This window comes from Canis lupus, chromosome 1 (genome assembly GCF_011100685.1).
Source record: "Canis lupus familiaris isolate Mischka breed German Shepherd chromosome 1, alternate assembly UU_Cfam_GSD_1.0, whole genome shotgun sequence".
Taxonomy (NCBI): domain Eukaryota; kingdom Metazoa; phylum Chordata; class Mammalia; order Carnivora; family Canidae; genus Canis; species Canis lupus.
The window spans coordinates 29835122-29862175 of NC_049222.1; the positions used below are offsets into that span (position 1 = coordinate 29835122).

At 39.3% G+C, this 27054-nt stretch overlaps 1 protein-coding gene, 1 long non-coding RNA gene and 1 other non-coding gene across 4 annotated transcripts; 1 reads left to right on the plus strand and 2 right to left on the minus strand.

The window, feature by feature from the left end:
* On the plus strand, window positions 1-18382 carry LOC119870738. Its single transcript, XR_005353571.1, has 4 exons — window positions 1-96; window positions 7723-7809; window positions 9882-10034; window positions 17810-18382. It is a non-coding gene; the product is annotated as an uncharacterized LOC119870738 (long non-coding RNA).
* IL22RA2 (interleukin 22 receptor subunit alpha 2) lies at window positions 6277-27054 on the minus strand. 2 transcript variants are annotated; one of them, XM_038526130.1, is made up of 5 exons: window positions 26605-27054; window positions 22973-23108; window positions 20467-20645; window positions 8203-8372; window positions 6277-7053 (listed from the first exon to the last, which is right to left on the minus strand). In XM_038526130.1, exons 1-5 carry the CDS (start codon window positions 26663-26665, stop codon window positions 6904-6906), a joined length of 696 nt encoding a protein of 231 aa, XP_038382058.1. In that variant the 5' UTR covers window positions 26666-27054; the 3' UTR covers window positions 6277-6903. The 2 variants fall into 2 exon arrangements, with proteins under 2 accessions (XP_038382058.1, XP_038382059.1); XM_038526131.1 differs by lacking the exon at window positions 8203-8372 and having other exon boundaries at window positions 6891-7053.
* LOC119869884 lies at window positions 9880-10042 on the minus strand. Its single transcript, XR_005354877.1, has one exon. It is a non-coding gene; the product is annotated as a U1 spliceosomal RNA (small nuclear RNA).

The window sequence follows — 27054 nt, forward strand, 5'->3', positions numbered from 1 at the left end:
CAATGCAAATGCTCTCTCTTCCTGTAGAGATGTATATAATTTTCAGAAGATATCACTAAAAGTTACAGTTTCATTTCCCTGGAGGACATTAACCAGGTTTGTCTATAAATTAGTATTTATATTATCTTTTTTTCAATGACCATAAATACTTCTCTCTCTATTGTAGTCCTTTCTATAAGGTTTACTATTCTTCTAGTACTCTCATTCATGAGTTATATCTTCAATACATGCTCATTTAAATACACATGCCCCACTGAAATATGACTAAACACCCACCAGTATGGCTACAATTTAAAATATTAAAAATACTAAATACTTATAAGAATATAGAACAACTCAAATTCTCTTGTATTGACAGGTGGGAATATAAATTAAAATAATTACTTTAAAAAATGGGTTTGTTAGTATCCACTAAAGCTAAACATACCTAATGATCTACTCTTGGGTATATATATCTAACAGAAATCTGTGAGTATGCCTTCCAGAAACATACATAAGAAAATTTGTAGAAACTTTATTTGTGATATCCCAAACTGGAAGCAACCAATGTCCATGAATGGAATAGATAAATTGTGTTTTAAATATACAATGGAAGTCTACGCATTAATTTAAAAAGATGAACTATTGATACATGCCATAACATGGATGGAATTTACAGACCTAACAATAATGAAAGCAGACATATGCAGAATATTACATACTGTATGAGTCTATTTACGTGAAGTTCAGAAACGGATATAGATTGTCTCTGAGATAGAAATCAGGATGTGGGTACCCCTTGGGGGATACTAAGTGCAAGAAGTGTGAGGGTTATGCAAAGAAGCCTGTTGGAAATGTTCTACATCTTGATCTGAAATACACACAGAATACATATGTAAGAGTAACTGACCTATATCCTTAACACTAGTGTCCTTTTTTGGCATATAAGTTACAACTTCATTTTAATAGAAAGAAAGAAATGTATTTTGGATAACTCACAGGCTCTTGGTGGCAAGGGGGTGTGTGGCAGGGACGAGAACCCAATTAGGGGGCTACACAGCTGGGAACAATGTTCCAGTTGTGTTGCAGACTGGCCCATTAAAGCCTCCTGTGCTGCAGTGGGCATAGCCAGTGCAGCTTACGCCACTAAAAGCTCAAACACCAGCCATTGGTGCTGCCACCAAAAATGCAGCCAAGGCTGTCTCTGTGCCACTCTCACCACTCTGGCCAGAAGGGATTCTGCACAAGACTGCTCATTTAAAACCTATTTGGGATTCAAAGCCTGGGGCAGGGCTACAGGTTGGCAGAGACTCAGTACTGCCCCTTAGTTGCAAGAGAAGTATGGAGAGAAAACACTGGCTGCTATTTCATAAACCTGAGGGGTCGGGGGGGGGGGGGGAGAGTTTTCAAATATAAGACAGTGGTTCCCATATGAAGGATCTTGAAAGAATAGCAAATGTCTGTGCAGGGGAGGTGATTCAATTTGTCAACAAACACTTAACGTTTGCCTATATTATACTAGCTATTGTGCTAGTGAAGGAAATCCTTACTTAGGCCACTTTCCTGTTAGATTATTTTTCCTACTTATTTGCAGGAAGGGAAAGGAATTTCCACCCACTCGGGGTGAAGGTGCTGAGAGATTAAGTTCAGATGTTAGATATTTTCCTTACAGAACAATGTGAGCTCATTTTTCTTATTAGAGGTCTATGAAAAGCAAGAGTGATGATCTCAACTACCTTTTCTTGAAAGAATGAGATTTGCTGCTTTTAATAATGAACTTGAACCACTGGAACTCTATGTATATTAGTGGCGGTGGGTCCCAGCCTGTGAAGGTCTCAGCAGACTGTCAGTGTCTTGTCTCCATAGCTCCATTCCTGCTACTGTGGCAAAACTATTGATGCCTAGGATCTGTGCCCCGGGGTGCCATACAACATTAAAAATAAGAACAGAAATACACTTGTAAACTGGGGTTCTGTTAAGGAGTTGACAAACAACTTTCTGGAAACATTCCTCTTCACTAAAGCTATTTTGAGAAAACATAAAATAACAGATTAATTGTAAACAGTGCAAAATATTGTTCTTCATGCAAATATGGAAGATAGTGGTGAAGTCAGGTCTTGACTAGAATCTATTTTTTTTTAAATTTTTTATTTATTTATGATAGTCACAGAGAGAGAGAGAGAGGCAGAGACACAGGCAGAGGGAGAAGCAGGCTCCATGCACCGGGAGCCCGATGTGGGACTCGATCCCGGGTCTCCAGGATCGCGCCCTGGGCCAAAGGCAGGCGCCAAACCGCTGCGCCACCCAGGGATCCCTTGACTAGAATCTAGACAGTTACAAAGCCCTGTTCTCAAACCAGTAGAAGTGACATATGAGAAGTATTTACTGGCAGCTGGTGTGTGTGTGTGTGTGTGTGTGTGAGAGAGAGAGAGAGAGAGAGAGAGAGAGAACAAGCGAGCTGTAAGCATTTGAAACAAGTTCTGAAGGCGTTGTAGGTGTGGTACATGGAATAAAGTCAATAGCACTGCAAGGGGCATATACTAGGGCATCAACAAATATTTGTGCCCCTGAACACAGAGCCTTCTAAAAGGACTTTTGACCCTAAAGATTATATTAAGACAACAAGAGGGAGATACTTGTCCTTTAGTTATGGTATTCATACAGCCATATGATTTCTGGAGAACATCACATGGGACCTTGATTTACTGTTACAAAAATGAGTAGAAATGAAAATCACATATATTGAGTGCCAAGATGGAAGCAAATTGAACCAAGTGATAGACCCAAGTTGAGAATTCGCTGAGCAAGTAAGACTGTGGCTGCCCCAATCTTTGATAAAGCCCTGACCAGAATGATACACCTTTGTAGGGCTTTTCCAAACTCCAACTGCATTAATTATATCATTTGTAGAAAGATACACTTTCTAGCAATGCTCCTGTCTGTATTTAAGGGTTATAGTAGACACGGAGAAAGTTTACTTTTGTTAATACAGCACACAATTCATGCCACACATGCTTATTATTTTATTCTACTAGTCAAGGATCTCTGGGTTACAAGTGATGGAAATTTAGTCAAAGTAAAGGAGGAAAAGTAAATTATTTGCTCACTTGAGTCAAAGTTCAGTCGGATTTACTGTAGTTTAAATTAATTTTTAGTGCAACTGAATTTACTTGAGTTCTGTCAGAAATCTCTCTTTCCATCTTTACTCTGCTTTCCTTGGTGTTCACTTCAGTCCGTAATGGGCTTCTCTATCTGGTGGGAAAGTTGGCTGGTAGTGGCTCCACATTTGGCTGATCCTTACAGTGAGTGATCCCACAGAAGAGAGCAGGCTTCTCTCCTTCACTCTCAAGATTTGAGAAGAACCCTGATTGACCTAAGTCAGATCCCACCAGGTGAAGATGCGGTATGAGGGAGAGGAAACCCCTTGATAGAGTGACAAACAAGAGTAACAAAGAAGAATAGAGCTATGGGGTCATCACGGGGCAATCTTGGGATCGGTGGGTGACATGAGGGGTGAGTGGGAGGAAAGGACCCACCCTGCAGTGTCCGCCCTAGCTGCTGTACGGCCTCTTTTCACCATCTCCTACCTTCCTAGAGCTCTAATAGGATTAAACAGAGCTGTCTCCAGTATCATCAGCCTTGAGTACTATATGGCTTCAAGGGCAGGGAACAGGGCCTTTCTGCCTAAAATATCAATTTCCAGTTGCACAGAATGTCTGGAATTAGTTTTACCTAAGGCAAAGTATATTGCTCCAGATTTATCTTTGATAGATAAAAAGTCCCAGTGCAAATATCTGGCAGAACCAGCTCCTGGTTGCTTTCAGTCACCAACAGGGGGGTTAGAAAGGAGGAAGCCCTAGACAGGGGAAGCAATGCCCAATGGACCAGCCCCTGCCCACATCAGGTCCAGGAGGTGAGTAAAGAGAGGCTAACTATCATTGAAGTGCTGAAACGGATTGAGGTCTTAGCTTTTTTAAAAAAAATCAACATCTTTGGGTCATTGGGGTCAAGATCTCTCCAGATCACTCCTATTCTGTAGAGATCAATTTCAGTTGCTCAGTGTGGACAACACCAAACACTGGTCTATGTAGTGAGTTTTGTTATTGTTGAGACACAGAGGCTCACTTTCCTTTCTGGAGAATGTGGTCCCAACCAGCACGATAAACAAAAGCACTGGGTGTTATATGCAATTGATAAATTATTGAACACTACATCTGGAACTAATGATGTACTATATGTTGGCAAATTGAATTTAAATTAAAAAATAAAGTAAAATAAACAAAAGGAAGTCCACCCAAACAATAAAAAATATTCTATTCTCCCAGTTCACTTATGTCTCTGGATAAATGACACATAATTAAAGGGAATCATACAGTTTGGTGTAAGAATTTCTATGGTTATCATTTTAAAAGATTTGTCTAGAGTTCATTCTAAATCAGCTTTTCAACTCATCAGGTTGTTTTGTTGCTGTCATTGTTGGGTTTTGTTTTTTTGGATTTGTTTTTGCCTTGAAAACATTGGGTCTTCTGTTATAAAATGAATTTCTGAATTTCTGAATTTCTTCTTGAGAATCAAGATACCAGAGAAATTTTTGACACTAGCTTTCAGGGCAACTTGGAGATGGAACATACCAGTGAATGTTTGCTAACAACTGCATAGACTATGAGATCTTTCCAGTGAATACATACCTTCCAACCATCTAGGGCAAACAAGTACTACTGGTGCTGCTCTATTTGTCCCTGAAAGCAGATGGCTACCCAGTTGCACAGCTGTCCCATCAGATCTTTCTGCCCCCATTGCTGTCTTGTCCTAATGGTCAATACTTGTCCTTCAATATACCGAATGACATCAAAGAAAAAAAGAGAAAATCCCGAAGTTCAACAGAATGAAACTGACATTTGAAAAAGGAATTTGAAAAAAAAAAAAGAAAAAGGAATTTGTGAGGAGTGTGTAGGTGGCTCAGTCGGTTAAGTATCCAACTTGGTTATGGCTCAGGTCATGATCTCATGGGTCATGGGATCGAGCCCTGAGTTGGGCTCCACGCTCAATAAGGAGTCTGCTTGAAGATTCTCTCCATCTACCTCTCCCCCAATTCACACACACACTCTCTCTTTCTCTCTCTCAAATAAATTGTCTTTAAAAAGAAAAACTAATTTAGGAGACTAAAGAGATATCTGTGTGTACAAAATCCCAGAGGAAGTTCTAGAGGGTCTGATAAAGTGCTTAAGCTGTGGAGCAGATAGATACGGTCTCTGACCTTGTCAAATCACAACTTCTCAGAGGCTTGCCTGTAAAGTAAGTGACCATCTATTTCATGATAATCATGACTGCCTTGTGGACAGGCCTGAGGGTTAAAGATACAATGTATGTACCAATGCAGACTTACACACACTGAAGCCCAGACCTGTGGAGAGATGTGCCTGGGGAAATGACCATCCTTCACCTATTTTTATGGTCAGTTCTCAGTATGGGGCTGAGATTGTCTCTAGATCTATGCTCAAATTTATTTTTTCTGACCCTGTGGGAAAGCAAGAAAATGAATTCTCTAGCTCTTGCTCTGTTACTCTGCCCCTTCAGGCAATTCTGAGTAATTTTTCAGCCATCTATCATTGTGTGTAATTGTATATAACCAGAAGCACTAACAGTATTTTTATCACATTTTGGACCAGTTTTCTTGAGGAACTGTACAAAATATCCTCTGATATGTATTTCTTCACAAGAAAGCCAACCCTAAACACACATACAAGAAGTGAAGAAAGTGAAGAAAGCAGCTCTTTGTTGCCTACACTGAGGCTTAGGCCCTAGACCTTTTGCCAGGACACAGCAGAGCTGCTGGGAGGTCATTGATGGATTTTCTCTGGCCTTATAATATCTGCCCACTCCAGGCCCTCTCCCAAATAAGCCTACCACCCATGGTGTGCTTTTAGCTCCAAGTCAACCTCTATCTGATCCCCAACCATCCCCCATGTCCCCAAGTCAAAATGTCATTCATAACATCCTTGCATATAGAGAATATGGAGGTATTACCAGCAAGAGACCCTTTGCCCAGGAGGGTTGAGTAGAACAGTATAATTTGGAGTCAAAGTTTCTTTTTACTTTGTTCTTAAAAAAATATTTACTTGATTTTGAGAATAAGGATAAATTATTTTAGGGCAACATTAAAAAACAAACAAACACAGAAAAGAAAACCTTAATGTGAGTATGTATTAAATGAGGGAAATTGTATTGTGGAGGATTCCTTTTATATTTAGATATTATTATCAATATTAATCTAGATATTAATCCAGAGATCATGAGGTTTTTTAAAATACTTTTTTTTATTTACATAGAATAGAATTTAAAAGAAAATATTGGTTCATTAAGTAGAAATCTTTTACAATAGAAATGTAGGAAAAAGTATATTCATATGAAATAGGAAATGAATGGGAAAATATTCATTCAGGTAAAAGTTCCCTTTATGCATAAATTGGCCTATCTATGTCATGTTAACTGTCTCAATAGAGAGCGAAAAAGGATGGCTTCAGGATTGCTTCCATCTATAATGCTATCTTAAAAAAATTAATCCAACAATATTTTGTTAAATGCCTACCTTTACCTTGGCCCTTAAATGTTTATTTAGCTGTCTTAGAGCAATACAGATTGTCGTTGGGATGTTACCTTCAGAAATAAAGTTCTGCATTTCAGAGAGCCCTTTGTTCTATGCCTTTTCTTTAAGTTCCAATGTTTTGAGTGGTGTTGGGTGTTGCTTAAATTAGTTTACAAGTAAAATGTGAAGGAAGAAAGAATGGATAAACAAAGATCTCCTAATGGTGAACACTGCATCAAGAAAATATAAACACAACTTTCAGTGAGATCCTTCAACCATGAGCCATCTCATTCTCAGAGAGCTTTTGATTTCCATGTTGTAGGGCATTCCCTACCCCTTCAAGGAAGTTCCATACATCTCTCTTCACTTCTTGGACTTCTTCTGTCTAGCATGGGCTGATACATTTCAGCCACCACACAGTAACCAGTGTGAGGTGCCAGAGCTCCAATTTCAACAATTCTGTGGGCTCCTTCATATACCTTTTGCTCCTATACATAAAGAGGAAAAATAAGATGGTAAATGGTTCTTGGTTAGTCACTGATTTGCTCTATTTTTAAAAATATTTTATTTATTTATTCATGAGACACACAAAGAGAGAGAGCGAGAGAGAGAGAGAGAGGCAGAGACACAGGCAGAGGGAGAAGCAGGCTCCATGCAGGGAGCCAGATGCAGGACTCAATCCCGGGTCTCCAGGATCATGCCCTAGGCCAAAAGCAGGCGCTAAACAGCTGAGCCACCCGGGCTGCCCGATTTGCTCTATTTTTGATAAAATTAATAAGCTGTCCCTGGTCTCAGGTAGTAGTCGGGTTATAGAGTTTCTTCCCAGACACATCCTCCTTCCCCAGAGTCCTTGTTCAGAGCCTGATAAAGGGACAGGTCATTGTTATGTACATGTGACATGAGGGCTGCTCACTGGTTGACCCAGTGGCCAGAGTCTCTTTTTCAAGAATTTGGACTGTACAGTGAGGAGACTGGAGGAGACTTGGAAACCACTGTCAATATGCAACTTGTGGCCAGAGAGGTGGACTGGGATCCTTTAAGACCTGCTTCTCCATGTGTCCTTCCTTTAATTTCCTGCTTCTGCCTGTCCCTAAGATCACTTGGTACCTTCTAATAAAACTCCTCCCTTCCCCCCTCCCCTTTCCTATTTGTAACAGGTCGAATGGGTTTCTGTTCCTCACAACCAAAGAAATCTTGTCTTAGATGGACACTGAAAAGGAGCGTTCAATTAAGCATCAAACAAGGTAAAGGCACTGATGGTGGATTAAAATATTATAGCAATATTGGAATAAATACAGAATGCTGTGACCCAAACGCCGCTCAAAAAGTGTGTGTAAAATTCATAAAGATGAGTATTGTGGTCATCAAATGGAATCAAATATTGTTAACACCAATCTTTAGATATGCAAGCAAGATTAAGTGGAGACAAGTACAACAAAGGCACCATACACATGAGTTGTGATGATGATGCCGAGAGCCAATTGTCATCAATGAGGGTGGAAGTGAGAAGGAACTAAAAAAAGGTAAAGAAAAGTAAGAGCAGATTGAGTGGAAAAGAGAGGACATACTTTACAGCTAAAATGTTACTCAAATGAACAAAAGAAAAATACCAAACTTATCTATTCACCTGAACTTACCTTTTCTAGTGAATTATTAATTATAAAGACTCGGTATAGTAGCTCATAGTAATTTTCTATTGATACATTTTTTCCTTTTTGGTCTCTATATGGTAAACTTGGAGCATGAAGAATCACCAACAAAGACCCATTAACTTGGGTTATATTTATGATTGGAGGATCTATTTTTGCTGGAGAAAAATAGGAAAGTTTGACAAATCATTTAAAAAGTGTAATATTTCACATGGACACATTGTACATAACAAGTCACTATTAAATTCAGAGATTTGGCAGAAATCATTATGAAAGGATACTGCTGACACCTGAAATATGAATGTCTGTTTCTTTAAAGATCATTTTTTTCTTTGAAAAGACAGATACCTTCTGATTCAGCTTTAAGAGGATATTTTCAATCATTTCCCCAGCCCATAGTGATTGTTTTGGGAAATGAAGCGTGAAAAGTTATTTGGAGATCTTAGAGTAGGACAGATATTTTGTAGTTTCTTAAAGTTGTAATATTTCAAAGCAGCTTTAAATCATTTGAAGATAAATTGTTATAAAATTCATTCAACAGGGGCAGCCCTGGTGGCTCAGTGGTTTAGCGCTGCCTTCAGCCCAGGGTGTGATCTGGAGACCCAGGATCAAGTCCCACGTCGGGCTCCCTGCGTGCAGCCTGCTTCTCCCTCTGCCTGTGTCTCTGCCTCTATCTCTCTCTCTGTGTCTCTCATGAATAAATAAATAAAATCTTTAAAAAAAATTCATTCAACAGGATTATATTATATGCAATAAAATAGTGTGGGAAGGATCCAGAGAGAGAATTAACCAAATCATTAAGAATTAGGAAAGAAAATTAGATAAATTGTCACTTTAATTTTTCTCAGATTAACTACAGTAGTTCTAGGTGGAATTAATTATCTAATGGATATTGTTGTCTTCTTGGTTGGTATTCATTACATGTTTTCAGTTTTTAGTTTCATATCTTTTATAATTCTTGAAAATTAACTAAGAAAGATAATAGCTAGGCAGCTAGATAGCCAGATAGTACATAAAAAGATGTGTAAGCTTATCTTCTGGAATTGCAATTCAACATTTGTTAGAATTTATTTTCAGGGATCCCTGGGTGGTGCAGCGATTTGGCGCCTGCCTTTGGCCCAGGGCATGATCCTGGAGACCTGGGATCGAATCCCACGTCGGGCTCCCAGTGCATGGAGACTGCTTCTCCCTCTGCCTGTGTCTCTGCCTCTCTCTCTCTCTCTCTGTTACTATCATAAATAAATAAAAATTTTAAAAAAAGAATTTATTTTCAGACCTGTCTTCCAGTCCACTGATTCATTATTCAGCCATGTCTAAATTGATCATTAAATTCCCATATTAAATTTTTTTATTTCAGTTATTTTTTTTTCATTTTGATGAGCTCTATTTGGGTCTTCTTCAATCTCCCTGGCCCCCCCAAAATAATATTTTGTACTTTGCTTGTGCTTTTATTTCCTCTGTTATGTCTTTAAAGTTATTTATTTTGCTATGTGCCTTCCCTATTATAAATTCTTGAAAGGCTAGTCAGGTAGATGATGGTTTCTTACAAACTAGCTTAAAATGATCTGCCCCTTTGTGTTTTTATTGTGAGCACATGTCTAAAGTTGACAATTTTTTTTTTTGGCTTTTGTTTGAATTTTTTAATTTTTCTTTTTTTTTTTAATCAGAAGAAACATGGAACATAGTCCTCTACCAACAGAAATTGTACAGCTGAATTCCCTGTGCTTGAGGAAATTGCAGGGGTCAGAATGACCTGAATGCAATAGATGAGCCTCACCCTGAGAGAACTACCTTCATGATCATGCTATCTGTCCTGCCAGGTAAGTATGAATTTTTAAATTTTAAATAAACTTTTATTGACCTGTAAGATAGATACTGACAAATAAATAAATCATAAATCAATGGTTCAACAAATATTTAAAAATACACACTCCTGAATAGCTGTAATCTAGATTAATAAACAAGACATTTCTAGCAGCCCAGAAATTTCCATCATGTTCTCCCCATTACTTAACCCCAGAAGATAACCACAATTGTCCTGACTTCCATCTCTATAGTATTTTTAAAACTATTTTATTTATTTATTGAGAGAGAGAAAATAAAAAAGCATGTGTACTTGAGCAGGGGGAGAGGGAAAGAGTGAGGGAGAGAGAGAAAATCTCAAGCAGACTCCATGCTGATCATGGAGCCCTATATGGGGCTCGATCCAATGGCTCCAAGATCATGATCTGAGCCAAAATCAAGAGTTGGACACTTAACTACTGAGCCATCCAGATGCCCCCATATACATTAGTTTTTGAAATTACACAATATACATTTTTTGTGTCTGCCTTCTTTCATTATATATATATGTATGTATATATATGTATATATAGTGAAATTTCATATATATATGAAATTATGAGCTGAATTGTGTCCCCTGAAATTTAATAAATTGAAGCTCTAACTCCTAATATGTCAGAATATGACTGTTTGGAGATAGAGCTTTTAAAGAGGTAATTAAAATAAAATGAAGTCATATTGGCTTCGTGGATAACGTGGGTGGGCCCTAATCCAATATGACTGGTGTCCTTATAAAAAGACACGGACATGCATGAGTACAGAGAGATGACCATGTGAGGACACAGAAAGAAAGCCAAGGAGAGAGGCCTTAGAAGAATCCAAACCTGCCTTTACTTTGGCCTTGGACTTCTGACCTCAGAACTGTGGGAAAATAAATTTCTGTTGGTTAAGCAGGTGGTCTAAGGTATTCTGTGACAGCCATAGCAAACTAATATATATATTTTTATATATTATATATATATATACATATATACGTATACACACATACATATATATTCATCCATATTATTGCCTGTGTCAAGAGTTTGTTCTTTTGATTACTATGTAGTATTTAATTGTATGAATATCATAATTTATTCACAGACTTAGGTTTTTTTATATAGTTTTAGCTTTTATAAAGATTTCTTTGTTTCAGTGGACATACCAGTTTATATTCCTTTAGTGGTATATGAAAGTTCCTATATTTCACATTGTAACAAGTGACATTATTCTTTTTAGAAATTTTAATTTTGGCCATTCTGACAAGTGTGTAGTACCAATTCATTGTGTTTCTATTATGTTACCAATTCATTGTTACCAATTCATTGCATTTCTCTGAAGACTAATGGCCATTTGGATGTCCTCTTTTGCAAAGAGCTGTTCATGTCTTCTGCCTATTTTTTAATTGGTTGTCTAGTCTTCTTAATTTGTAAGAGTCTTTATACATCTGAACATCGTCCTTAATCAAGGACATTGTAAACAACTTCACTCTGTGACTTGCATTTTCATCATTTTAGTAGTATATTTTGATAAACAGAAATTCTTAATTTTAATGTAGTCCAACTTATCAGTTATGTCCCTCAGCATTAGTGATTTTGAAGATCTGCCTATCCCAAAGCCATGAAAATATTCTCCTGTGTTATCTTATGGAATAGTAGTCAGCAAATATTTTCTGTAAAGGGACAGATAATAAATACTTCAGGCCTTTGAGCCATATGTGTGTCTGTTGTAACCACTCCATTTTGCTATTGCTTGCAGTATAAAAGTAGTTACAGGCAAAATGTCAATGAATGGGTGTGATTACGTCACAATAAAATATTATTTACAAAAATAGAAGCAGGTACTTTGGCCCACAAGCTACAGCTGCTGAGTTTTATTGTTTTCATCAGCCAGACTTAATTTTGTAAATGGGCAATGTAGGGGAACAAGATTTATTGTTTTCTTTAGCCTCATTTAGATCACAGTGACTCCACTGAACTCTACTGTGGACACAAATCAAATGACCATATATGTGTTGTGTTGCTTCTGAACTCTGGTATTTGGTTTTGCATCTGCAAGCTATCCTGTGGCACCATCAACCTGGTACCACCTCAAGCTGATGTTTTTCTGAAACACAAAAGTTGGATATATTTGAATCTCAAGCCTTTATGAATTTAGGAAACAGTTGATTGCTAACAGAGTCGAGACAGAAACGTACACCCTCCTCTGTTTCCTTTCTTGGAAGGGTTTCTCCTAGTCTGCTTTTTTATTTATAGGGATCTTCCAAGTGTATAAGACTTTGTGAGAGTACCAGTTGTAACTCCTCACTTTGTGCTGGCCTACACTTCATCTTTTGCCCTGGGAATGGCTGTTACTATTCAGGGTCTAATTACTCAGTTGGGAAAATCCTCTCAGGACAATAAGTCTTCACCTTGTTTATTCTCTGGTTTCCCCTCTGGTTTCCACCTACTTTGTTTTGGTTCCTGGAGATTTCCTTTACTTTCTTTCATATTCCTCTGCAGGGTTAAAGGAATGTGTAATGTTTTACCAGACTTTGTAAGCATTTTAGAAGAGGACAGTTTCTACCCTCACAATCTCCCACCCCCATCTCACCCCATTTAATCTGAAGCGAAAGTTGTTAATTCACTTTTCAAATGTCAGAAATTTTGCCTAATTGCTTGAAGATGAAGGATTTCCCCTTTGATTACACTTTAATTTTGTGAAGTAGTTGGTATTTAATCCTCTTTGTGATTTCCGTGCTCCAAATTCTTGCAAGCTGAGAAGAATGAGTTATTGTTTAGATTTGTAGGCTAGTTTAATGAATGTTTAATTTTCTCCTGGATAAAAAATGTATTTCTAACATTCTTGTCATATATCTAGCACAAAAAAAAAAAAATCCGCCCTTTTTTAATAATGTGACTCAGAGTTTAGACTTACTTCAATTGGCAGACATTAGTTAAAGAATGAATACTGGCAAGATTAAATACTACTATATATATTTTTTCACTAGAATATTTATGTGTAAACTGACCAATCCTTATCCCTTCTGGCCCAAGTTATCATTATTGAAGAATTTTCTTTTAATTATGTGCATGCAAAACCTGTCCTTTGAATGTATACCTTCATTATCTTAGATTTGGTTTGGTTCCTTTGTGTTGACACTGAATCTTAAATACAGGTGAAGTATATATTTCGAATATTGGCCTAGAGTACTAGTGAGCCTGGCTGCAGGCATCACAGGAGCTCCCTGCGTGTGATCTAGGATGCTGAGCTTTGTAACTGAGTGACCATTCTTGACCTACGCACTGAATTGTGATTGTTACAATGAACAGTTTAAGATTACTTGACCTCACAAGGCTATTTTACTCAACTGCTTTCTCCTTGATACATTCACTCCCCGGAGCATTCACAAATATATCCTCTAGCTTTCTCCTACCTTGTTGGCTATTTCTTTTCAGTCTCCTTTTGAGATTTATCTTCCCTATTCAGGCATCCTTTGTTGGGATTCTTTCAACACCTGGCCTTACACAGCACTCCTCATCACTTCCTGCCTAGGCAATCTTATCAATGCCCATTGTACTATATGTAAATGACTCACAAATGTGTGTCTAATAGAATCCTGGATCTGCACAGAGATTTCCCTTGGATATCTGAAAAGCATGTTAAACTCAACATAGTCAAAATTAAATTATGATCTTCAATTTCTAATACTCTGTACTCTGTCAAATTGGTCTTTTTCCATCAAACCTCACCAAAAAATCTCAGTGATTCATCTAATTATGGAAGCCGTAAGCCTGGAGGTTGTCTTTGACATGTCCTTCTTCTTTATTTCTGTATGTGACCTGTCACCAAGCCCAATTATTCCTACCAAGTATCTCTTCAATGATAAATTTTCTATAGTCCTTCCCATTATCCTAATTCAAGCCAAATCCTGACTTACAGACTGTTATAGGAATTCATTAACTTACCTACCTGTATCCAATCTCTTTTTTTTCTGATCTGTGCTTTCAAATATAGCCAAAGTGATCTTTTCAATACGCAAATCTGATCATGTCATCCCTGACTAAAATTACTTTGTATTTTTCCAGGGGTGCCTGGCTGGCTTAGTCAGTTAAGTGTCCGACTCTTGATTTAGGCTCAGGTCATGATCTCAGGGTGGTGAGATCAAGCCCCATGTCCAGCTCCATGCTCAGCAGGGAGTCTGCTGGAGATTCTCCTCCTCTGCACCTCCCTTCACTCATGCACTCTCCCTTTCTCTCTAATATAAATAAATAAATCTTTTTTAAAATTACTTTATATTTTTCTGGAAGAAATCATAACTCCTTAATAGAAAACTTTCATTCCTGATCTATCTCTCCAGTCCCATCTTATTCCACAGTCCTCTTGCCTGCTCTTCTTTACCATGCATCTATCTTTCAGTCTCTTGTACTTGTCCTGCTTCCTCCTGTCAGAGGGCCTTTGCCAATGCTATTCCCTTATTCCCTTTGCCTGGAAATCTTCCAACTTTTTTTGTCTAGTTAACTGTTCATATCATATCATCTTTAGATATCAGCTCAAGTGTCATTTCCCCAGAGATGCTTTTCCTACATCCCTAACCTGGTCCCTTCTTGTCCTTGTCCAGGGCTGTCTTAGCACTATTGATCTCTTTTGTACCACCTGCATCATGCTATGTTTGTTTGTATTATTATTTTATTAATGTCTATCTTCCCCTATTAAACCAAAATCTCTCTATGAAGAAAGAAACTTCTTCGTGTTTGCTGTGCTTTCTCCTTTCTCCCCACGACCTCGTATAATGCCCAGAGCATAGTAAGTGTTTCATATATACTTGTGGGATGAATGGAGCCAAGGTGATGAATTAATCTGACCTTAAGTCATTCCATTAGAAAATCAGGCCCACTCGAAACTCCACAGCTATTTTTAATTCAAGAAAATATGGTCTTAGGTAATACCAAAATCATACAGAGCTCAAAGGCTACTTCAACTTAAGAAGTTTTTTAATGTTGCTTTGTCTTTAAATAGATACCAAGAGCCAGACCCCCTTAACCTAAAACCACACCCCAGTGTTCAGAAACAGGTCTCAGGTGAGTCAGTGCAGCCAGTTGATTCATTAGGCCTGTATCAGACTCTAGGAACATGCTGTCTTAATAGGATGTCATGTTTTTCAAAACATTTTTTGTTGTTGTTCAGAAAGCCTCAGAACTTGTGGCGGGAGAAGCTTTCCTTAGCTGGAGCTAAGGAAATAGGCAAGTGGGCCAGGGCTCTCACTATCCCTTCAACAAGAGTGGCTCCAGTTTTGACTGTGTTACACATTCCTTTCTTATTCTTCTTAAGAGGTCCAGGCAGAAGGCTTTCTTAGTTCTGGGATTTTTTTTTTTTTCCATTCGTGGTATAGTCATATGAAAAGAACTCAAACCTTTCTTAATGCAACATCATCTAAATTAAAATCTAACTGAGTTGAAGCTTCAGCTCATCTCAGCCTATGTCTTTGGCTAATCTTACCAACTAGCCTATGGATCACACTCAAGAAAGCTTTGAGGAATAAATTTGAACTTGACCCCATTTCTACGCTTGAATATAGTAATTAAACTACTCTGCAAATTCCCCTCACTGCTATATACCAGCTTAGTCATACAGTCTCCTTTTCCTCAACCAGAGAATTGTTGGTGGAGTGTATTTGGGCTGAATCTCAAATTATTTCAAGAAATACTGTGCAGAATGCCATAGATTTTTCGCTCAATCTCCATTCCACTCTCCTACTAGCTGAAGACTTGCAGAACTAAAGATGGCCTTTTCTAAATTCCAAAGCATCTAGCATTCTGGGAATGAACTAATTAGTTTGGATTTAATTGGGCATTGCACTAGTTAAATCACTAGGGTGAGATTTGGAAAGCAAGTGAAGAAATAATGCTACCGGTTTTATGATAAAATTTCTTTCATCGTTCTCCAGAGGGTAATTAGGAATTTGAGAAAGCTAAGTACAGACTCTGGCCAGTAATGGGACCTTGATTCTGAGTGGATGATAACCTCTGGGGATTCAGAATGCCTCTTATAGTGCATTCTTATAGTGGTCAGGTAATAAAAGTAAATTTAATAAGATATACACAACAACTGACAGAATTCATTTCCATTCGGGTTTCCTGGTCTGTGACATGGAAGTTATTATGGGATGAAAGGCCAAGTGGAATCCATGGAATTTCTCTTTTGAACAAAATTTGTCCTTCAAAAACAGCTTTCAAAGTGCAAGGATGAGGGATCCCTGGGTGGCGCAGCGGTTTGGCGCCTGCCTTTGGCCCAGGGCGCGATCCTGGAGACCCGGGATCGAATCCCACGTCAGGCTCCCGGTGCATGGAGCCTGCTTCTCCCTCTGCCTGTGTCTCTGCCTCTCTCTCTCTCACTGTGTGCCTATCATAAATAAATAAAAAAATTAAAAAAAAACAAAAAAAAAAAACAAAGTGCAAGGATGGGATGCCTGGGTGGTTCAGTGGTTGAGCACCTGCCTTCGGCTCAGGGTGTGATCCTAGAGTTCCAGGATCGAGTCCCACATCAGGCTCCCCGCATGGAGTTTGCTTCTCCCTCTGCCTGTGTCTCTGCTGCTCTCTTTCTGTGTCTCTAATGATTAAAGAAATAAAATCTTAAAAAAAAAATGCAGGGGTAGAAGATGCATCACTTCTCCACTTAACTCATTTATTTGAAGTACGCTTTCCTCTCCCAAAAAGATGGATCTTGAATAAATACAAGGGATAATTGTAAATATACTCAGGTGGTGACCATAGGGTATTGGTATTCAATTACAGTGTCTATGTTCTGGAGCCAATCAATGTAGCTATTGACTGGAGAATTTTTTCCTTCCTTTGTCCAATAATTAGAAAGCATCAGAACAATTTCCTTTCACTTGGCTTTCATTGTCATCTGGATCTGTCACAGATAGTCTACAGAATCTTTAATCTTTGTACCACAGGATATCTTGTTGGTCCACTGAATTTATCACATGATACTGAATGAACTTGGTATACCTAAAGTCCTGTAGGCACTGTAGATACTTTAGTAAGGTACACTGAAGCAGAATGTTGGATTTTAAATTTCCTCTGGGGTTTATTGAGACATTTCCTCTCAAGTGAAAGGAAAGTTGCTTCACTTTGCATCCTCAGCTGCTGAGAAAGATTCACTAGATTTGTTGGGCCTGTATGTATTTTGTAAGACACATACCACATTTAGTTGTGTTACCCATTTGCAAAGCAACCCATAAGATTTTCAGCTTTGAGAAGGACCCAGACTAAATGACAGACTTCTTAATTAGTTCATGTTGCAAACAAGCAGCTCAGCCACTTGTCTTTTATGATCCAAAAAATCCAACAATCTTCAAATTATCTGTGGCATATCAGGATGCTATTTAGAGACTGTGTAAATTCTAAGTCCACGTTTTTTGGGAAAAAAAAAGTCATACCCTCTCTAGAAAATAACTATTAAAAAATAGTTTATTTTCTTTGGAGAAAAAGCTCCAGATTTCCTTGTTACTGAGCCCTGATAAAAAAAAAAAAAAAAAAAAAAAAAAAAAAAAAAAAAACTGAATACTTGAATTAAGGGATATCAAGGAGCCATGTGACCTGAGTTTCCTATCATAAACTGGGTGTTCTCTGATACATAAAGTCATAAAATACACAAAAACATGCCAACATTACGTGGAAATGGATTATAGGAGTCCAGCCTCTAGCAGGTCTAAACATCAAATTAATTTACGAAAGTAGGTGGTTTATCCTCTCAGTGCAACTCAGTCTTATTACTTCCTCGTCTATAGTTGGCATCTTGAAGAATCCCTTATGACTACTTAACATAAGGGGGGAAAAAAGAAGCCTGATTTCCAGAAGGTTCTGCATGACATGATGGTGCTGGCCAGAAGTGGACTGCTAATAAACACATGAAAAGATATACTCAATAGCATTAATCATCAAGGAAATGCAAATCAAACCCACATGAGATACCACTTCATACTGACGAAGACAGCTGTCATCAAAAAGTCAGGTAAGGAGGTGGAGAAATCAGAACCCTCATATACCGCTGAAGGGAATGTACATTGTTGCAGCTGCTTTGGAAAATAGTCTGGCAGTTCCTCAAATGACTAAACACAGAGTTACCATGAGACCTAGGGATTTCACTCCTATGTATATACCTAAGAGAAATGAAAACATTTGTTTACCCAAATGTTTATTTGAGCACCAAATGTTTATATGAATGTTTATAGGAGCACTATTTATAATAGCCAAAATGTAAAAACAATTTAAATGTCCATCAACTGAAGAATGGATAAACAAAATGTGATGCATTCACGTACTGAAATATTATTCAGCCACAGAAAGAGGTGAGGTACTGATACACGCTACATGAATAAACTTTAAAAACATTATGCTAAGTGAAAGTGGCCAGTCACAAAAGACCACATATTATGTGATTCCATTTATATGAAATGTCAAGAACAGGGAACTCTATAGATACAGAAAGTAGATGAGTGGTTGCCTTGGGCTAAGGCGCTGGAGAAATGAGAGAATATAAAGGTGACAGCCAAGGGGTATGGTGTTTCTTTATGAGGTGATGAAAATATCCTAAAACAGATTGTAGGTGATGGTTGTAATATCTATTAATAAACTGAAAATCACTGAATTGTTCACATTATATAGGTCACTGAAAGGGGTGTCAATTATATCTCAATACAAAAACTTTATGTGGAGGCAGTGAAAGCCTATTTCCCCATGCTTGCTCCTTAGGCTCATGAACAAAATGACTTTATGAAAGGGATGGAGACTATATATAGACTCTACAATATGAATTTCCTTTTGCCAAGGCTGGACTGACACTATTGAGAGTCCAACTTCCCTGTAAGGAGGATCAATACTGCACCCCTAGGATAGTTCACTTTATATAGTAGATATTTTTTATCCCTTCTAACAATGAGGGGACAAGAGACAGTGGAATAGACATTTTTTTTTTTTGGAATAGACATTTTTGTAGATTTGTTATAGATTTGTCTTCTCTACCTCAGTGCTTTTATCAGCAGTGCCCCTGACCACCTCAATGTGAATGTAGTGACTATCTTATTCATGAGCATAATACTTGATGATACATTGCTTATGAGAGTAGAACCAAGTTAATATGGAAGAGGTGAAGTTAGTCTCATACCCACAAGAATATTTGGCCTTCCCATATAGCCCATCACTTAGAAATTCCAGGCTTTATCAAAAGATAAAGTGGCTATTTGAAAACTCAGTTTGAGAGACAAGATCTGTCAAAGTTGTATATGAACTGATATATGCTCTAATCTTGTGACCAATATATGGTGCTATTTCTTTCACAGACAGCATTCACTGGTTTAGGATATAAGAAGTGGAAGTTGGAGGGCTCACTATTCTCACTATTAGACATGGTGAACGACTCATGAAATGGTTTGTTTTCCACATACTTGATTATAACAATAGGTTCAAAGAACTGGAAGTCAAAGCTGCCTCCTGACTGGAGCTCTTCATGCCATTTAACCAACAAGGAGAAAACGAGGTCCTTGTGTTGTCCGGGGGAATTGGCTCTGAGTATCAAGGGGAAGAAGAGTTGCTATATATACAACAGGACCAAGTAGAAGTATGCTTCGTAACTCTGGGGTGCCTCTTAGAGCTTCTATATTCTATGATATGTCAGATTATGCTAAACTAATACAAGAAAGACCAAAAGGACCCCAATTCCTCAAGAGTGAAGAGCTAAAGTACTAGCTGGAAAGAAAGCAAATGTTGAGTTAATACTGAGAGAAGTTATAAATATTAACTATGGCTTCATGACTAGTGGTGATTATGAAGACTGCAGTAAATATCCATATTTTCTTTGTTTTGTTATGCATATCTTTATACATTTAAGACTTCTTTTTCTTTTTCCCTTTTGTCTACTATTTTACATGGTAATGGTTTATTTTATAATTTACATTTTAGATTATTCTAGGATTATGATTAATTTAGAAAAAGAATGTAGGTCACTGAGGAATGGATATAAGAGTAAACTTCTGGCTTCCCCTTTGGGGAGATGATAAAACGTCTTAATTTCCTCAACAGAAAATCCTTCTGAGGAATATTTCCAGGAACTTAACTCCCATGCTCAGGAAAGGACTCCTTTTCTGTTATCTGAAACTACTTTTCTTCCTAGGAGGTAGAAGTCTGGCAGCAAGCTACAGTCAGATGCAGCAGAATATGAACACTGACTTGGGTTGTGCAAGCCATGAGACCCGCCCAACCACTGGAGCCTCAGTGCCTTGGTTTCATGGGCTACAAAAGAAGGATAACAAAAGCCATTTTCTAAGGTTGTTGTGAGAATTAGGTCAAACGAGATGATGCCATAGAGTTCAGCAAAGTACAGGGCCTGCTCTGTGGGACTACTCAGGGGGCAGGAAGAGCAAATGCAAAGAAACTCCATGGAACTCACTTTCCCACCATGGAGTGAAGCGCTGTGTCATGGTCCAGCCCGAGTGGATCCCAGCGGAGGTGGTCCTCACCCGCCCATAGTACGGTTCCTGTATATCTGATGTTTCGTTGGTAAGGTCACAAAAGCATTCTAGAATACCCCAACAGTCCTCTTTATTTTTCCATTGTCTCTGTCCATACCTATAAAGACAAAGATCTGAGAGTTATTTTCTTTTCCCCCATTGAAGGAGTCTTCCATTTTTTCAATCTATGAATTTTTCAGATTCATTGAGATTTGTCCTCTAGCATCAGTACCTCTGTGAAAGCTTCTGGCTACTCTCAAGTATCTTTAAAAAAAATTTTATTCTTGTTAATCAAAGCGTTATCTTGCTGAAAGATAAACCCAAGCCTGACACCTGTATCTGTATCTGTATCAGTAACAAAAGGGTTTTGGGGTTTTAAATACTTAGCAAAGTGTTTCTTCTGGTATGTGAGCCAACTTCCACTTTTGAGCAGTAGCTTCCCACATCATTAATGCTTCTGAGGTGTTGACCCTGTAGCTTTCTTCACTTCTCATCAGCCTGCTGTTGAGTAATGTGGCCAATTCTGAGAAGTCGCTACCACTTTTCATCCCAGGTATTGCTTACCCAACATATTTGGTCAGTCTTTTTGTCGCAAATTGAGCAGGGGTTGTCGTCAGGGAGTACTTAATCAGGAACTAGGAGGGAGGGAGGGGAACCTATGAAAAAAAGGTATGAGGGAAAGAGGCAGATAGGTTGACTCAGCCAAAGAGACGGGATGGTGTAACAGCAAAAGGGAAGATTAATGCTTCTCTTCTTTTTCTGTTAGAAATCAGACAGGATGCAATAAGATGATGGTGAGAACAGAGTAGAATTTAGAAGCTGGGGTGAAAGTCTGCCCAAAATATTTGTGGAAAGACTTGAAATCTAGCTTTCTAGCCATATAATGAGGAATATTTCTGGTGTCCGTCCTCTGTAAACTCTATGATGGCACCGTGGCATTTTACCAAAGGATATTATCAGAGCAGAACCATAACATATATTGAGCACAATTTGATGTTATTTCACTGTTATTTGTTGTTGAGACATTGTCTCTGCTAGCTGAATTTAGCTATAGTGGCTGGCTTCTCTTTGTAATGTGATACTTCATTTTTTGTCCTGTCTCAAATGGGACCAATATTAACAGTAGACCCACATGAATGGAATAGAACCAAAGTGAAAGATTTCAAAAATATATATCTGCACTGTGCTCTTGAGCACATAGATAGAGGAGAATGGATCCAAGTATTCTGAATCTCATATGAATTTGGGAACCCTCCTTAAGAAAAATAATTACAAGTATAAAATTTTCCCATGGGGCCCTAAAGTTTAATCTTCATTAAACAACTTCTCATCCACTTTTAACACTGGATCACAAATAGGCCCTATTTATGTTACCTAAGGGGAAAGTATAAAAAAAAAAAAAACCAATGCTTGCATTCTATGTGATGGAGTATCTCCAACTATGCACAAATCTATTTTTAGAATGGAGAAAGCTTTATCATAAAGATGTATAAACTTTACAGTTGCTACATAAAATATGTTGAGACAAGCAGCAGCAGTTAAAGACTGAGAAACTTCTGGAAATAGTTCTTGTGACATTAGCAAGAAGTTAATGGTAACATCTGAACTTGACCCCGTGCTAGAGAGACACGGATGACTTTGTGGAATAAAAATTGCTATTTTGGTCCACAGCTACATCTGATTTTCTGAATTTCAAATGAAAAATGGTGAATATAAAACCATAATATCTCCTGTCTCAGTATCCCTCAGCCAGCATTTCAAACTATGGAAGAGAAGGTGGAGCCTCAGTAAACCCCCAAAAATGTATGGGTGGGAAAACCTGTCATTTGCAAATCAGGAGCTTCTGTTTCCAGGCGTCAACCTAGGAAAGGAATGGATCATATCTGAGTTTTGGCAATAATCCACCAGAAGCGGCTGAAGAGCACAGAGAGGAATGTGCCATAGCATGCTCAGATTTAAGTTCATGCTTACAGGAGTATTTGGTTTTGAAAAGAATTTTTTTCTAAGTTTTCAAAAATGACTTTTGAATTTAAAATACATTTTGTACACTCATCTCCATATGTCACACAGCTGCTTCTTCAGCTATCAATCGCATCAACTTGGTTGAGTACCTATTATGTGCTAAGCAATTTGCTTCCAACATTTATTAGATAGATATGTAGAAGGTCCACCATGTGCCAGGGTCCACTGTGAAGCCAAAGGCTCAGCCTGTAATGTCTCGGTCCTGGGTCTCTGAAGGATGAAGTATCTCCCCCACAGACTGCACCTCATCATGCATTTTGTGTCCCCAGGCAGACTTCAAGGAGACAGGACACTCCTGTTCCTACCTCTGCTTCTTCTTAACCCTTCTGAAACTGAAAAAAAGATCCTTACACTCCACTGCATACTAGAACATCTGATTCTAGTGGCCATCTCTGTCAGCTAGAGGAAGCTCAAATTACTTACATTTTATACTGCACAAAATAGACACTGCCGTTGCTGGTACAAGCCCTCCCAGGCTGCCAATGCAAAATGTTGTGAAAATTTCGAGACTGGAAATGTACTCTCTGAGGCTTCAGAGACTCATAGGCTGACTGAGTTTCTAAAATAAAAAGAGAAGGAAAAGCTTTGAACATTGACATGGGCACCATTGTTATTAGTAATACTTGGCAGTGTGATCCTTGCATAAGGATTTCCTAAAGCAGTTGCTGTAAGTGCAGTTGGGAGACCTGGAGCCCAGAAGTCAACATTTTGGATCTTGAATGTGAGGATTTTTATGCACGCTAAAGTTCCAGAACAACTGTGTCCCAGACTATAAAAACATGATATTCTCTGAGTCCATTCCCGAGTTCCAGATGGAGTAAGTAGCAGTGAAAAAATATTGTCCTCAGTCCCGCCCAAGATGGTGATGCAATGTAATGACCAACATGAGAAGCCCACACCAAGGCCACTTGCCCCCCTTCCTAGGAGCCATTATATTACTGCTACACTGAGGGGAAATTTTGCCTGGGATCAGTTTTGGTCCTAAGACCTCAGCACAGCACTCGGTTTCTCCTTTCTCAGGTTCTTGCTCAACTGCTGGCTGTTGCCTCGTTGGTCCCCAACCTCTCCCAGCAGACCTGGCTTTATTCCTCTGCAGTCCCAGTCCTGGCTGCACTTGCCAGCTTGCATCCTGGCTCCAGGAACTCAAGCAAAATTGCTGAGATGAATCCGTCCACGCTATCAAGGGAGACCACCCAAGACGCTGTCGTGTTTCTGAAAAGAATCTCGACACTAATTGTGGCAGGAGAGGGGATCATTGTGTACCCGCACGGCTTGTGCTTTCTTCCTTTAATCACTGAGTGAGTGACCCAGTCTGATCTGCATTCAGTCCCCTGGAGGCAAGAGACGTTGACAAAATTTTATTCTAGAGTCTGAAGGAAACCAGAATACGTCACTCCAAAATAGGCCTCTTTGACAGAAAAAATAGTGTGAGCTGAAGGCAGTGAAGAAGCAACACATACAGGAAAACTCTCAATATCCTCCCCTTTGCCTGCCTGAAGGCAGGATTTAATTCTCCTTTTACTGGAGACAGACTTCTCAGCCCAGGACGGCACCAGAGGAGTCTGCACACAAACCTTCCTCCATCAGTTCCTCCCGTCAGGTCCTTGAGCTTACTACCACAGTTTGCCACCCTCGGAAGCCTAAGTGGCCCGTCGGGTCCCTGTAAACGTGTTGCTCTGTGTTGAAGCTGAATACCAAGCACCATGTGAGTGACTCTTCGCTTGGGTTCCTGCCTTGTGATGTGTGATGGAATGATTCTGTTTTCTCTTGTTAATCTGCCTTTTTGGTAATGAGTCCCAGCTGAAAGCCTAAGATGGGCAGGGGTGAAGAAGTTCTGCCTCCCAGCAAGTGTGGGGTTTCTGATCAGGGATAGGAAGTTGGGCAGAAGGAGAGGGCGTCAGGAAACACATCCTCATCATTTCCCGACTTCATCTTCTACCCCACCCCCCCTGACTCCAGGGTGGCCCCCTTCCTCCTGCTCCGCCACGCCGGGTGTGCTCCCACCTGCGGGTCCCTGCACCGGTCCTAGCTCTCCCCTGGAATCCCACACGCTTCATTTCTTTACCACCTTCAAGCCTTTGCTAAAAAATCTTTGAGAAGTGAGAACATACTTCTGAGCTCACAATCTCAGTTCTGAACATTCAAGCTTTGTTTTATTCTATTGAAGGGAGCTGTTTGGTTTTTGTTTGCTTTTATTTTTATTTTTTGGAACTCCTTCAGTGCATCAAATGGTGGTGTGTACTTGGAAAGAGTCTACTGCCACCATTGATTTTGCTCACCAAAATCACTACCGGATCTTGTCCTATGCAGTACAGAAAAATTCCAGAAGTCTCAGGACGTGATGAACACAATTTCCTGGAGCCTGTGCCACCCCAGAGATGGTCAGCTCAATGTCCTTTATCCCCTCTGTCTCTGGATTTCTTCTCTCACTTTTGTAACACCACCACTGCTACCACCAATAATAACAGATCACCGGGTACCAGCCACTGAGGGCCTGTACCTGTGTTAACTCACTTAATCTGCCCTACTCTTCTATGAAAAAAGTACTATTGAAGTCTCCCTCTGACAGACAAAATTGGTGAAGCGGATTTTGTACCAGGCACCTGACTCCAGAGCCTGCTGCTGTCACCCCTCCACTGCAGAAACCAAGAACAAAGCCTCTGGAGAGACGTGGAAAAAAAGCAATGAGCGTCTGAGGATATTCTTTCTCCTCCTTTTCATCTCCGCCTCCTCTGGCTGGCACTCACTGATCACTGAGCATATATGAACATGAAACATGTATCAGGCACTGTGTGGAAAGCTTTACACAGTATCCCATATTCATGACCACCAAATAAGGTAGGAATTTTTATTAGTACATTTTACACATGGGGAAGCTGAGCCTTCAGAACATTGTGGATCTTGCCCAAAGTTCCAGGCCTGTAGCAAGTAGAGCCAGAATCATTTTGTTAGTGCTTGAATTCCTGCTATATTTTGCTAAACAAGTCCTTTCTATTGCCAAGGACCAAAGGTATAGTCCACTCAAATTCACACCTTTCTTTCTTTCTTTCTTTCTTTCTTTCTTTCTTTCTTTCTTTCTTTCTTTCTTTCTTTCTTTCTTTCTTTCTTTCTTCTTTCTTTCTTTCTTTCTTTCTTTCTCTTTCTTTCTTTCTTTCTTTCTTTCTTTCTTTCTTTCTTTCTTTCTTTCTTTCTTTCTTTCTTCTTTTTTTTAATTTTATTTATTTGTTCATGAGAGACACAGAGAAAGAAGCAAAGACATAGGCAGAGGGAGAAGCAGGCTCCTCGTGGGGAGCCCAATGCGAGATCAATACTAGGACCTTGGGATCATGACCTGAGTTGAAGGCAGATGCTCAACCACTGAGCCAACCTCGTGCCCCACAAATCCACTCATTTCTGAAAGATGAGGGCTTGAATTGTTTTCATGTTATCAGTCTCTGAGCAATTGTATAGTCTTGGGAACATTTGTTAAGTCACGCTGACAGGTAGCTATCTTTCACTGGGGGAATGTAATGGCCTTGATCAGAGGTATCTTGGGGTGACAAGATATTCACTGCTCTTGAAAAGTTCTCTGTGAAGACCAACAGCAAATTCTCAAATGAAGTTTATGGTCTCCATTCTGTGCCAGGCACTGCTCTAAGCACTGAGTACATATTAACTCGTAATCCTCACGGCGACTTACAATCCCCATTCTACAGACTAGGAAATTAAGGCACAGGGTAGATAAAGTCAATTGCCCTAAGTTTCCTAGATAGTAAATGGCAGATCTGGGATCCAGGCTCAGGTAGTCAGGCAAGGAGCCTGCTCATAACTACTGTGCTGTAGTTTCCCTTGAAGTTTCCTGAGCGCCTCCTCTTTAGCAGCTCCTTGTGAAGTCCACGTGGAGTTACGCAGGCTGCACATAGAAATTGACCCCATGTCTGTTCTGATCATTTCACAACAGAAGAAAGCTGAAAATTTGACAAAGCCCAGAAAAGCAGTGGTGCCATTTCCAACAGCCCCTTGAGCAGACTCAGATGACAAAATCATGAGCAATTAAAAAGAAGTGAAGCACTTACCTACTACAGCAGTCAGGAAGAGACTGAAGAGGAAGCCTAGAAAGCAGTGTTTAGGCATCATGGTTGGTGTGCGACTGTCAGGCAGCCAGTGGTCCCTTCACTGAGAGCACAGCTCTGGACAGAAGAGGAAACTGAAGAATCCTCATGCTGGACATCCCCTCGTGGGTTTAACCATGGTTCCCTGAAGCAACTATAATGTTTTTTTATTTTAGGTTTATTATAAAAGTATAAAAATCCCTTCAAAAATGTTTGCCATAAGTCACTTCAAGGTAGAAGCTTATTTTTGTTGGGACTAGGACTTTGTTAGCCTTGAAAGGGCAAAACATGGGGATCCCTAGGTGGCTCAGCGGTTTAGCGCTTGCCTTCGGCCGGGGCATGATCCTGGAGTGCTGGGTTCGAGTCCCATGTCGGGCTCCCTGCGTGGAGCCTGCTTCTCCCTCTGCCTGTGTC